The 14,149-nt window shown below is 40.6% G+C and overlaps 1 protein-coding gene across 2 annotated transcripts in view; it reads right to left on the bottom strand.

Moving 5' to 3' along the window:
- The window catches only part of SWAP70 (switching B cell complex subunit SWAP70), a 41,800-nt gene that overhangs the window by 18,000 nt on the left and 9,651 nt on the right, over nt 1–14,149 (bottom strand). For both annotated transcript variants that reach the window (XM_082317719.1, XM_082317720.1), the window contains one exon: nt 8,859–9,032. In XM_082317719.1, the coding sequence (XP_082173845.1) occupies nt 8,859–9,032 (174 nt within the window). The remainder of the gene's footprint in view (nt 1–8,858; nt 9,033–14,149) is intronic.

Here is a 14,149-nt window from a genome sequence, read left to right as displayed (position 1 = left end):
GCAGACAGTAAAGCCACCCGCGCTCTCCCTAAGGAGGAAGCCTAGGGAGAGGGTGCACCGGAGCACGCTCCCGCACCAGCCCACCGCAGGGACAGGGCAGCACCCTGGGCAGGGACAGGGCAGCACCCCCAAGGGCCGGCCTTTCCCTCCATCCAGCCACCACAAGGCCAGCACAGAACCATCTCCCGGCAGGTCGCCCCGCAAAGCTGCAGGCCAGGGCTCCTCCCGGCTGCCCCACTTCTCCGCAGGCATGAGGGATGCGACAGGGCGGGAACTGCGCGCTGCCCCGCGGAGCTGGGGAGGGAAAGCACCACGATCCTTTCAGGTTCTCTCTGTGCACGTGGAAATAACACAGAGTTCCTTACGTACTGCTTTTCTGAAGGTTAGTCCTTCAGGACAGTCTGCTCCACTTGCAGTTCACCTATTTTAGGTGTGGTTTTGGAAACACTAAGTGACTCGGGAGTCTGAATCCCATTATCAAAAATGACTAAGGTGTACAGTATGAACATGCCTCACTGAAAAGCAGCGAAAACCAAATGCTTTCCAGGACTTCATTTTTCTAATAACCAGTGCTGGTTCACCTCTGTTCCTGAGCACTGCTTGAAAACACAATGTAATTTCTCCTACAGGTAAGAAAAAGCCCAGCTGAGAGAGCCAGGGGATGTTTCACCACAGAATAAATTAATTTTTCAGCTACAGCTCAGAGTCACTTTTCAGCTGGTCTAATAGGCTTTTGAACACCTAGCTGTCTCTATGTAAGAGATTTGGGAGCACAAAGAAATAAAGAAGTGTTTTTTCCCCATACATTTCACCACAAGGACTCCAGGCCTCAAGGTTTTGATGCAGCATATATGCTAATTTTGTGGCTGCTGCTTCTCTCTTGCAGCCACTACAGGCAAATCCCTTCCCTTCCCTCACATCATTATCAAGAAAGACACAAGCATGTACCAGAACACACTCATCTGGCAAAGAAGTAAATTACCAAATTCGCCCTATAGATGGGTGGGCTTTTCTTACTATTTCAGCTCAGTAACTGTTCTTAGTCTCACAGTGCCTACTCTAGTAGCCCATGGACTAAAGCTACAGCAAAATGGAGAAGCTACTGAAAGCCACTGCATGGCCTAGAGGGAAGTTCCCGCTGCGTTGAATGAGCAGCAAGCACACATCCCTCCGAGATGTGGCTGTCGTATCCTCCTCCTGAAGACTGTCTTAAGAGAAGACAGGCTAGCCAGGCACAGAATATGCCTCCAGGGTGGGTACAGCAGTCGTAGAGAGCATTGTTTTGCATTTCAGCTTCACCGAGTAAGGCATTGAAGTATTTTTAGCTTCTCATGTAATTCTTACTAGCAAAGATATGATCTGAAGAGGCCTCTGCAAAAATGGCATTCAAATTGTAGACAAGTGCAACTAACACAGGGTACAAGGTTTATGGTAATCAGCAAAGACGACTTTCAGCTCTGTGCTGTGCTCCTCTGCCACCTGAGAAAAGCAAAAGCACCCCCGGAGGAGGGCACACCCGCTTCGCCCCCTCCGTGCCGGAGAGGGTGGCATGGGCCTCCTGCTGCTGCAGTGCCAGGGCTCTGCTGTGCCACGTTCACCGCTGCTCGTATTCGACTGTTCACCAGAACGGGTCATGAAACTGTGCTTTGCAGTGGTTCCGTGCACAGCTCTGAACCGCTGAAGTTAATACAGTCACATGATAGCAGGGAAAAAACCTGCACGCCCTCCCAAGCAACCAACATATAACTTTTGCTAGATTTCTGCAAAATGCAATAACTAATTCCTTTAGAAATCTTTAAAATATGCTTTGCTGATTTTCACTCTCCACAATCCTTAAGTTAAAAAATTAATCCAAGGCTTTTGAGCATCAGCTACCATAAATCCTCAGCATTCAGTTAAAGGCAGGAAGCAGCTTACTTCCTACTCCAGGCAAGTTTTATAGGAAAAAAAAACAACCCAAAAAAGCCCTTCACAGCATGCAAGAACAGTAGCATTGCAAACTTGTTTCAAAACAAACCTCCTAAAACCTGGATTTGATGAGCTGAAATGAGCTCTGGCATCAATGCAGGAGTAACTTTTTTTCCCCATGTTCGAAACACATTCTGCCGCTCAGCTCAGTCCCTCTGAGCAGCACCAGTTCTGAACTACGATCCTGGACTTTAGTTGAAAGGAAAGGTAAAATAACTGAGGCTTAATTAGGTAGATAATATACCTGCCAAAATGCTAGACAGTAATTAAAAAAAAAAAAATCATTAAAACTTAATGAACTTGAACTTTAAAATGTATTGTTCCAAGATTTCACAGCCTATTACACTGCTTGAGGCATGCAGTTCTCAAATTCCTTTGGTTAATTATCTCAAAGTACTAGGACTCACTTGCAGACAAAGGGACACACACACACATAAAAAAATCATACCTGGATAGATTTTTTTCACTTTTTTGCTTAAGCCATATGAACAAAATGTATATCAAACTAATGGTCTGGAAAAGAAGCAACGCAAAACTCTTTAGTGTAACACACTAAAAATAAGTCAACATATCCTTTCCTTTAATATCATTTATACACATTTTGCCTTTTTTTGATTAGAACAGATTTAAGTCTGCTATCCCCCATCTGCAAGTCACTAACACGACCACAAATCCCATTGAAGTATATAAAATCTCATTATTTTAAAATACATTAACTCATCTGAACTGAAAAAGGACCTGTGCATGTTACAATTTAATTTCTAATTAAAAAAAAAAAAAAAAAAAATTTTTCAAGCTTTATCTTGCATTCAGATAAGTACATGGCTAACCGAAGTCCCCAGAAAAATTCTGTCTAACATATGCGCTCAATAGCAATAGTGAGTGTTGGGGTAAGGTATAAGTATGGAACAGTGCAAGGTAAATATAAAGAAATAAGTTGGATCTGGTAAGTGTGGAAGCAAAGAAGAGACCATTCATTATGTGCTCAAATGAGGAAGCTCTGAGAGCAAACGACATTTCCCCTCCTCCACAGAGAGCCATGTCAACTCAGCAAATAACCGACAAATTAAGTCTACTGGCTCAAACATAACCTACTCTTGTGGTTAAGATGTAGAGTGTCAAAAAGCAAATGTGAAGCAATGTTTGCTGCTATTCTGACTGGACCTTACTTTCAGATACGGATGTAAAAACACAGGGGAGTTGCTAACGCTACATACACCAGTATGGACAAACTGGGCCCACAGTATGAAAAACAGCTTCTGTGTCAAATCAACAGAAACTTTTCAGCCAAAATTTTGCTAAGAGAAAAAAAAAAAACAAACCCAAACCAAAAAAACCCAGAGGCTCTTTAACATGAGCTATGCAGCCTGTCTGGTACCTTCTTTCAGAAGGCACTTTCTTTTCCCCTGTTTCAATACCTATTTGCTTTGCTTTTCCAGGTATTCCTGGCACTATCCTCCACGGGGAATGAAGTATCATAGATGTTTCACATATTTTTCTGATATACAAGTGGGCCTCTTAGAAGATGAAAAATGAAAAATAATGTCAAGGAGGCCTTCACGCCCAGCAGAGCACAGCAGACAAGGCTATTCTGGTTCATGCTATTCAAATAAGGTTTGTGATATTAACAGAGCAGATATAAAAAGTCTATTCACACTGTACAAAATTCTGTGGAAGCGCACGTTACTGGGCAAGAGACATGAAAGCAATTATATCCCCGTTCACAGTCATCATCAATTCCTTTTTTTCATCCCATCAGAACATCACTTACTTTAAAATCAAATATTTGTTTCTTCCCTTCCACCAACAAAAAAATCCCCATACTAGAATTTATTAAACTTCATGGACAATAACTACTCTGGATTAATAGACTTTGCGAAAACTGTGTTCATTATGCAGTGTAAGCTATTACCTTATTTCTCTTTTTAAAATTAAATTAGCATTAAGTAATATAATAAAGGTCAACTCAAAAACCAGTGTAATATGTAAACATGTAAATGCTAAGGACAACCTGCTGCATAAGCTGAAAACTGTCCTATTTTTTGCAGCAATCAAGGAAAAGAGTAGTGAAATGGGAAGAACTGATGCAAGTCATAAGTGACTAAACATCTTTCTAACCGTCATCATCAACTTGTAGAGGTCATGGGTCAAAACCCCACGCAAGCAGCTTTCATTCTAGTTGTATCAGTTTTGATTTTATTTCTGAACAGCCGAAGTTCAATTCCCAGTATTTCATTCACTATCTTAGTTTCTGATACTAGAATGCAGAACAAGGAATCAAAGGCGGTCACAAAAAACCTTTTTCTGCAAGAAATGCCTCCAGAATAATCACCACTGGACAGCTTCAGACTTCCACCTCCTCAGTCTAAAAAACATGACCTCATTTTCAAATGCACAGAAAGCCAGACAAGGTTTGGACCTTCCTTGTCCTAACTAGGAGGATTAGAAATGCCATGTGTTAATACAGTTGAAGGCTAGAGGAAAAATGAAAAAGGACCGTACAGATCTTCTTTCCTCAAGAAGCCAGGCTTAAAAAGCAAAGACACCAAATACATTTGGCTTATCTAAAACAAGTTATGTGAATGCCATATTACAACACACAAAGATTGTGCAGCTTGCAGTGTACATATCTGCAAGTTTCACCATTAAGGGTGGCCCAGAAACACAGCTAACCACATACCACAGCTTTCAGGTGATAAAGCATTCCCAAGGCTGCAGTCACGTGTCCAGAAATAAGAAAGGGGAAGTGTTTGGAAACCTTTTTATAACACAAAAAATGTCTGGTTAAACAATACCAAGGCACACAAATGAGTCTGCAACAACTAAGAGGTGAGTTGTAAGGGAAGCTTATGACAGACTAGAAATATTTCTCCTCTTACGGCTACAGTTCTCTCCACCTTTCTTCCCTTTATTTTACCCATCTCATGGAAGAGGTAATGCCTGTGAGAGCTGAAGGAAACACACACTTGGATATCTGTGTCTCAGATGAGCTAGTGGAAAAGACTGGCTGCGGGGAGGGGAAAGGAGCTCCCACCCAGGCCCCTGCTTTCCGGGCACATTAGCAATACAGCTGCTTGGTAAAGCTCTGCCCGCTGCACCATGAGGCAATTCTGTTGTTAGCCAATAATTGTATTAATTCTGAAAGCTGTCCACTAGGACCAATTTTAACTAGAGCAAACAAAATACAGCATTGTTTTTCTCCAGTCCATCCGTATCTCTTTGAAATACCACATTTCCTTAGTCCACAGACATGTTTTACTTTGTGCATAGCAAGGCTTCTCACTTGAAAGGGGAGTGAGCTTTCAGATTTGATACCATTTTGCATTTCCCTGGGACATAAGCACCTTTGCAAAATAGACATTTATGGATCTCTGTTCCTTTCCAACTCTCCTAACTGCTCTCAGCTGCCCACCAGTCACCAGCAGAAGCTACACTGGAGCCCAAGGCCATTACCAGCTGAGCCCAGTGCCCTGCACAGCCACCAGCTCCTGTCTCTCTGTGACCTGACTTCTCCCAATAACATAGAGGGGTCGTCTCAAGCTTGAAGTCACATCCCAAAACTGCGCACCCCAACCCAGGCCCTTCCCCCATGCTGGATTTTACTAACCTTATTTCCCCGAAGTGCAGAGCTGCCTTCTCTCCTTCCACAGCAGGTGAGGAGCGCAGGCCAGACGCTGCCTCTGGCTTTCAGCCTGGCCTCTGCTAAATAAGCAACCGCTGGCCCTTGTGTCACCTCTCCAGTGCTTTCAAATTCCCTCTTTGTAACGGTTTCCTCACTTTGCTCTTTCTAAAGCCTTCCTCAGCCTGCGTCTCCAAAACCTTTCCAAAGCAGCCTGTTTTCCCTTCTCTGGTTGAGCTGCAGCTGTTCCCAATTTGCTGCCCATTCAACACCTGGGCAAGGAATCAAGACTTAACACTTTGCAGATGGGGGTAAGAGCCCCACCACAATTAGCTGTCTAATATGAAAGGCCTAGCGCAACAGCACCGGTGCACGTGTACACAACATGGGCAAGAAGGAAGGACAGCAGCCTCAATCTTTAGTCAGTGCAAAGAAGGTGAAACTGCACCCAAGCAGGAGAGTTTTCCAGAGATGAAATTGTTCAAATGAGTGCAAGACCCATTTATCTCATTTAAAAAAAATAAAAGGAAAATCAGGCTCGCAAGCAGGTCTCAAAGAGCAGGTCCTCCAAAGAGGAGAAAGAGAAGGCATCCCCATAGCCACATGAAGTTGTATCAACACATTCACTGGAGACCTAAGAAGTTCTCCCTATTATAATTTTCCCATCCACAAGATGGGATACAAAAATCTTCAAGGGATCAGCCTTCCAACCTGAAAGTATGAGGCAAGTTTCCTAGTTACTTATAAAGGGGAAACAAAATCTCCAAAACCCAAAAAGCTACAAGGTGGAACGGAGGGAGGAGGGGAAACAGCTGGATCCCACACAAAGGACTCCAAGCCAGAAACTGCGGTAAATTAAGTGTCGCAATATTCTCAGCCAATGATAAGAGCAACAGACAGGGAGGGAAGGAAAGCTTACTCCCTGGCTGGGAAGCTATAGTCACCCATGAGAGGTTTACATTGCTCTCATCAAAACATAAGCGTCACAGAACAGCGATGCTTCCATCACCCTCTCCTCTGTTCTTCACTTCAAAAAAATCCCCTCACTTATACATGACATGCAAACCGTTTTGTAATTAAATGACAGGATGCAATATAAAGTGGTGATGACCTAATACATAATCAAGCTTTATTATGAACTCAAGAGGCATAAAAAGTAAATGGAAAGAAAAATACCTTTACTAGGTACCAGTATCATTTTGAACACTACTGAAGAGTTATTTTCAGGAAGAAATTCTCAGCCCTAAGATAACAACTACAAGTTTCTACAAAAAAATGCTTTGCAAATCTGAAGTTTAGATTTAACATTAAAAAAACCTAGACATAAGAACTTAAAAGGCAGATATGAAAAGTCACACAGAGAAAAAGCAAAACTGACCAAAATTGAGACTTTGCATCTCTACTTTTGGAATTTTGTCTAAAAGGGTAAACGAGTAAATGTGGAAATTTCCAGAAGCACAGAGACCCCAAAGAGGACCAATGCAAACCAGAAAGGAGTGCATTCAACAGACAGCATTCCTCCACCGACTGATTACATTACCTGTGTGGTCTAAGGCAAAAGGTTAGAGTGAATACAGGCATTGTATACGATAAGAACAGAGCAGCCTTTCTTTCTCAGGCTCTATAAGCTTTCCTTAAACAGTATTGCACAATTTTAATCTTGCTGTAATCAAGGACATGCAGACACAGATCCCCCCTAAGAATTTTAAAAATACTCCAAGTAGAAGAGCAATACAGGTTAACCCTGGACATTAAGGATGGGAAGGAAAGTAAACAACAGCAGCTATGAAATCTGGAAAGCCTCTTTTGGGCTCGGAGACAACTCTGCAGCCCTTCTCCCAACAAACGGACACATTGCCATTACCTGGCATCAGCTATAGAAGGCAGCACGAATCTGGCGGCTTGCTTGGTGGAGGGGGAGCAACGCCAACGCCTCAGAGCTGGCAGCTCTGAAGCTTTTAACCATGCCAACAAATAAGGAGATGTGAAATATCTACCCTCAGGTAAGCCAGGCTGCGCAGTGGGGAACACAATGACAAACCAGAGATGCGGATTTGAGTCCCAGTTTCGACACTTATTAGTGACTCTGACCTTCTATCAAAGCCAAATCTGGCACCATTAAGAAACGAGCTGTCTTAGCTTTTATAACAATGATCCCCATCTCCCAGAACTGACAGATAAAACAGGAAAGCAAGCAAGAAGACTGTCCCATTTCTCAGGGGAATATAGCATGGCAGGTAGGGCCCTGTCATTACCCGTCTGGCAAAACCAGAAACATTGTACCGAGTGAAAGTCTCCTGCTAAGGAGTGAGTGATAAGGCAAAACTGAGTAGTTTATTTTGATAGGGAAGTACTTTACGGTTTGGCACAACAGCTTGGAGTCCAACGGTTATGTTGTAGTAGCATGTAAATCAGACTGTTTTGATCCCTGACTGTTCAACAATTTGCAAATACTTATTAATCAGTACTCCAGTGCTGAACTGCAAACTGCTGTGATTTCTGTATACAGTTTTGCAAGAGATTATTTATGCCTACAGTTCTGATCTTTCTGCTTCTTCCCTTACCCCTCCCCAAGGGGAGAATTGTGGAGATACCGAAATCTTGCTTTAGGGTTAAAATACCTATTTGAGCATTGCCCATTCTTGTTCATGAATTTAAAGTATAAAGAGATCTCTCTGGTATTATTCCTTCCACCATTTCAAGCAAGAGTGTTCAGGTGGTGGCTGCTTTTGATCAGAAACAGACATCATCATCAAAGTTCATACTTCTCCTTTTCATGAGGAGGGTGACATGAGACTGAAGACTCATCTTGCAAGTCACAGTAACACAGAGCAGAGGGGAGAATTTTTTTTCAGATGTACTAACTGTGCAAAATTTTAACCACACATAAGCAAGTTCAGCAAAGCAAGAACCTTAATAGCTCCGAGTGCTGGTACTGGAGCTAGTCTCCCGAGCACCAGTCAGTCCTCACAAAAAGCAAAACAAGCTATTTACTGGGCGGCAAGCAGCACGTCCCATTTAGTCCAGGCTGTTTAAATGACAGACACACATAGCCATCAAATACCTAAAGTATTCTGTGGGAATCCCCGCATATGCACCCTGGAAGACAAAGAAAAGTACCCGAGGCCTTACATTATTATAGGAGGAGAACAGAAGTTTTATATTAAACAATTATTTTCTCTTAAATCTCTAGAGAGTAGCAAACATTAACATAGTTCAACTGGGACATTAGGCAAACTGGTGTTAAACAGCTTACGTTTTTGTTTCTTACCTCCTCAGGTACAATGATTAAAGGGTATTTGTCCTCTGATAAGAAGTTAAAAATAACCCACACTTTAAATGCATCTTCATCACTAATCAGCAAAGGACTTTTAGAGAGGTTCTTTTTAGCACAGAGAGTCCAGCACATCCTGTTGAATTCAACTTTGTCAAAGTTTCCTTGAACCTAAAATGAAGAAATTGAACAAAAAAAATTAATATGCACAAATGGCACAGAATAACAGACAGATAAAGTTTAACAGGCTAAGTCATACAAAAAGCACCAAGAAAACTCCAGTTTGCAAGAAATGCCAAGGCCCAAAACCAGCGCTGTAGCAGCCTAGTCTGACTTCCTGCATGGGGTCAACTAAGGAATTTCTTCCAGCAAAATCTACATGAACCTCTAATTTCTGGTCGAGTTAATAACACCTTGACTTCATGTGAAGGAGGCTGCACTGCATTCTGCATTTCCTCTAGCACATTAGCTGTAGCTTCCAAACCATCTTCATGACTGTCTTAGTTCCAGCTGCCCTTCTATTGCATCAAGTTACTGAGATTTTACACAGCAAATTTGGAAACCATTGTAGCCAAAACTACATGTGGATATGCTAAAAGCAATATTGGAACAATAGCTGCGAAACACTTTTAATATGTTTTTCCACTTCATGTTACTCAAACGTAACTCTTGTAGGATATTCATAAACATGTAATCATTTTTTTCTCGAACACTAATCTACTTAAAACCTTCCCTTTTTCTCAGACTTGCAAATCTTCACCTTATTGATAAAAAAATTCCTCTTGTTTTCATTATCCTTTATCATACCTAGCAACTGTACAGACCACCTGTGAATTATTTACATATGCGAAAGCTTTCATTTCCTCTATTTTCTCTTTAAACCTTCATTTATGTTAGAGATTAAATCTATTTATCTCCCTACAGCCTAGCAATGCTATTTCTTTGCCAACATGTAACTGATAAAGGCATGTTCTGTACTGTAACAGAAGTCCCTTGAGATTTCAGAAAGCATGTCTAAGAAAGAGGTTCTTGTACCTCTTGTGGTAACAACAGCAGTAATGCTCAACAACATTTTCTTATGATAGGCCAAACCATGCATCTTAGATGCTTCAAGGACACCGCTGCAAACTGTATGATTTCCTATCCAGTCTGGTAAGTGGTCAAATATAGTGGAGGGTGAGCCACAGTGGCTAAGTCAAAGATAGACTAAGGAAGTGGATGAACTGATGTAGATGGAGGGGGGAAAAAAAAAAAAAAAGACAGAAGTAAACAGGAAACTAACCCTATGCCAAGAAGCATACGGTACAGTTTCCAGGACTAAAAGTGAGACTATGAAAGAAAGCCATAGACTTTGCATGTTTGCAGAGCAGGTCATCAATATAAGTGATGATGCCAGAGGACAGCTACAGGCTACAGCTGTCCTTTGAAGAAGGTGGAAGCTGTAGAAGCTATAGCTGCTATAGCCACAAGCTCAGCATCCTGGTTGTTTGCACAAGATGCATGGGTCTTAATTAAAACACCAGCTAAGCGAATGAACACCCTTCGGAAGAAGGGCTAGAAGCCAGGTTTCCTTCTCCTTCCTTCAATTTGCCAGCACCTCTTTTCCCTGTGCTTCTTCCTGCCTGTCCTCCTCACCGTGCCCAATGAAGCTTCACTTCTTTTCTAAAACAACTTCATCTACTCAGATGATGAGCAGTTCCACCTTGGAAATGTCCTAGTGGTTATGCTACTCCTGAGGAAGATGCCAACAGGGTGGGAAATCTCCTTTCCTACAGCCACCACCTGGCAAGTGCTCTAAGCACTATAAATGAGGTAGGTTGCTCTACGAGCAGCTCACGTTTTAAAGCATGGCAGCAATCAATGACCAGAGGGAGACGAGTGGAGAAAGACATGGGCCCTGGCCGGGGTAAAGGAAAGCACGTGCTTTCTCCTCACGTAGCAAAGCTGGATCACGTGTGCCTCAGAAACTCCTGTCAAAACCCAAGGCACCTACAGCATGTTACTGCCACCAGGATTAGCAGGAGGTTTCAGGACCACTTTGGTGCCGGGGACTAGGACACACTGTGCCAGAGGTCCCACTTTGGACACAAAGGCCTTTTTTCAGAATTCAGACTTGATTCTGAAATGGACTTCATGGGACCCACGGGGCATCTGGAGCAGAGACACTGTTTAGGAATTATTCAGGAACAGTACTCAGATGAGCACACAAGTCCCGGCTCTCCAAAATAACTCTGATTCGCATCTGTGGTTTTTTTTCCAAATGTTCAGGCTGTCTGTTAAATAAAGGATATAACCATAAAATTGTTGTTCTGGGGATACTGGGAGTTCGGGATGGAACTAAATAGCGCTCTTTAATGATGAATAAAAATTTTCCTCAGCAATTTCATGTAGCAATGCCAACTATTCCTGGTACCTATATTCTACAAGTACATTTGCATGGGGTAGGAGGGGAAGGAAGGTGAAAATGCCACAACTAAACCCAAATTGCTTTAGAGCCAACTCCATACTACAAAAGTCTTGGCTGTGCTACTTTGGCTTCCTTGACTGGCAATACTCCAGTTTAGGTGGCTACGTAATAATTACTCTGAATGAATAATCTCTCTGGATTTATGAGAGGTCATTTCTAAGCATCATTTCAAAAATTATTCAACAGTTTCTAAAGTTACACTTGAACTTATTTGCAAAAGTACTTCTAACTTAGTTAAGAAACTGTAAAAGTAGAAACTTTTCAAACAGGAGGTTCCGATGTCAAAAAAAGTCATAAACAAATACACACATTACTTTTTCATGACATGAACAAAACACATATTTATTAAAACAGATTGGGTCAAAGACTATCCTGGAATTTAAATTTAAAGAGGATTCCCCAAAACATCTTTAATTACAGTGAGGCTCTACTATGAATCCTACATAGAAAACATCTTGATGTGAAACTAAAATAAGGAATTTATGACACTCTACTGAGAAACCAGAATTTCAATTGTGTTTGGCCAGAATACTCATCCTGCTTGCAACCTGTGTGAATATCACAGAATTCTATTGCTTAATTAATGAACAAAACCTTGTACAAGAGATTTTTCCTGTGCACTAGTATATGCTTTTAACTGTACTTCATAATTTGTCCAAATTATTTGAAGCCACCATTTCATTTGGAAACTTCTATAGTACTCCACACTATTAACTGCAGCAACTATCACTTTTATTTGTGAATTTGTCCAAATGATGAAATATGCAAATGAACTGACCCCTCCAACCTTAAAACTGCTTAAACTCATAGAGATAAAAACATGATATATAAAAGACACCTACCTTCCCTTTCTAAGAAGTTTTACAAAATAATCAAAAGAAAAATGCAGCAAAACCCATACAATTTTCTAGATCTTTAATTTCTACCAATATGCAAAGTATAATTTACCATCATCAATATCCTACTAAACAACTCTAAAACATAAGGAAATACAGAAAATATGTGGATTAAGTACCAGTAATCAGATCAGTTCCAAAAATATAACAAGCACTGGCAGTGTAAATAGCATTCACTAAGTTGTCTGGAAGATGAGATAACCTGAAGTTTAAAACTATGTCCTTCTTTGTCTCCCCCCACTACGACTCTTCCCTGCTATATATAAGGCATGCTGTAAAATACCACCATCACCATAATTGAAAATGAAACATTTTCAATTGGTATTAACAGACATACATTGTAAATAATGGAACATGCTAAGATATGGTTATGAAACCAAGTAAAACAAATTACAAAGACGTTACACTGGCAAGAGACAGCTCCCTCCTGAAAGGGACACTTACAGAACAAGAATAGATTTTGCTTCAGATGCAGAAAAATCCTAGATATATCTGTCTGCTAAGTAAAAAGCAACACGATACTAGAAATCATCAATAAGGCACTATTAATCATTCAAACTATTTATTCAAATTCCCTGTTTGGATAAAGGAAATTAGTTGCAACCAATTTGCCTCATTAAACTAGTGACTTGTGCCTTTCTTGGTGACTCCTCGGACTTTTACATGAAAGAGGCTATATTGCAGGGTAACACAGGGTAAGCCAGCGCTAAAATATAAAAAGCTACACTGCATTTAAGAATACAACAGAAGTTATTTCAAAAGGTTACAAAATTCCCTCAATAAAATTTTAAGTTACAGTTAAATATCTGTTTTAAAAGAAATCTAGGAATTCATTCTTTAAGTATTTTACTAACATTTTAAAGCAAAATATCTTGAGATAAAAAAAAAAAATCTCTCTTGAGCAGGTTGCTCTTGCTCAAATCAATTAATTCACCAGAAGATGTATGACTGGAAATTGAGAGAACTTCCTCTGTATTCAGGGGTATAAAGCACCAGACCTTCTTTAATAACTTTGCTTACTAGCATAAATTAATAGCATTTGTTCTACAATTACCCCATCTAAAAGAACAGATTATGCCTTGGAAGAATGAAAAAAGAAGGGGGTTCTTGTTTGCTTTTTTTGCTTGTTTGTTTTAAACAAAGGAGACATGCTATGAACCAGTGACTTCATCCCACTGCATGTTGTCTTTTGGCACTGATGTAAAGTCATCTCTAAAAGATGAGATGTCACAATCAAGATTTTTCCAGTCCACAAAGATAGCCTTCTGTCTGAAGAATTTCACTAATTTTTAATAGTACATATCTAAACTGTTCACAAGCATTTAGTCAGGATTAAACAATATGAAGTTACAGGTATTTTAATCCTGTTCCTTAACATTTTCATCTTTTAAGATGAACTAATGGTATGGTTGTATCAGGCAATTATCGGAAGCCAGATCAGTGTATGAATAAAACAACACAAGAAACTACATGCAGTCATGCTCTTTCCTTTCATGAGAAAGCAAGGTAGCTTGTCCCTCGTTTTTACCATGGAGTAAGAAGGTGCCCCAGAGAGCTAAACACTGTAAATTCACAGCAATTTGCTTATGTAGCCAGGTCTTTAATTTTCAAATTAAAGTGTTACTTAAATGCAATTGCTCCTCATTTCCATAACTATTCTTCCTATAAACACCCTTTAACAATAAAGCATGTTTATACTTGAAAAAGCCTTCCATCTCTTTTTTTTTTTTTTTTTTTTTACTTAATGGGTTGCTCTGCCTACAAATGGTATTAACAAAAACCATTGTGGTTCAGACTCTACTACCGTAATCCTTCAGTCAAAATAAAGTAAGGCCTTTTCTTTTTCCCCCAAGATCTGTATACAAACTGCTTGGTCTCCCTGGAATCTTACAGGAACTCGGGCAGCCAACACGAAGTGGAAGTGA

The sequence above is a fragment of the Platalea leucorodia genome (assembly GCF_965183815.1).
Source record: "Platalea leucorodia genome assembly, chromosome: 7".
Lineage (NCBI taxonomy): Eukaryota > Metazoa > Chordata > Aves > Pelecaniformes > Threskiornithidae > Platalea > Platalea leucorodia.
The sequence above is the reverse complement of the archived record's forward strand: the minus strand, read 5'-3'. Positions and strand labels throughout refer to the sequence as shown.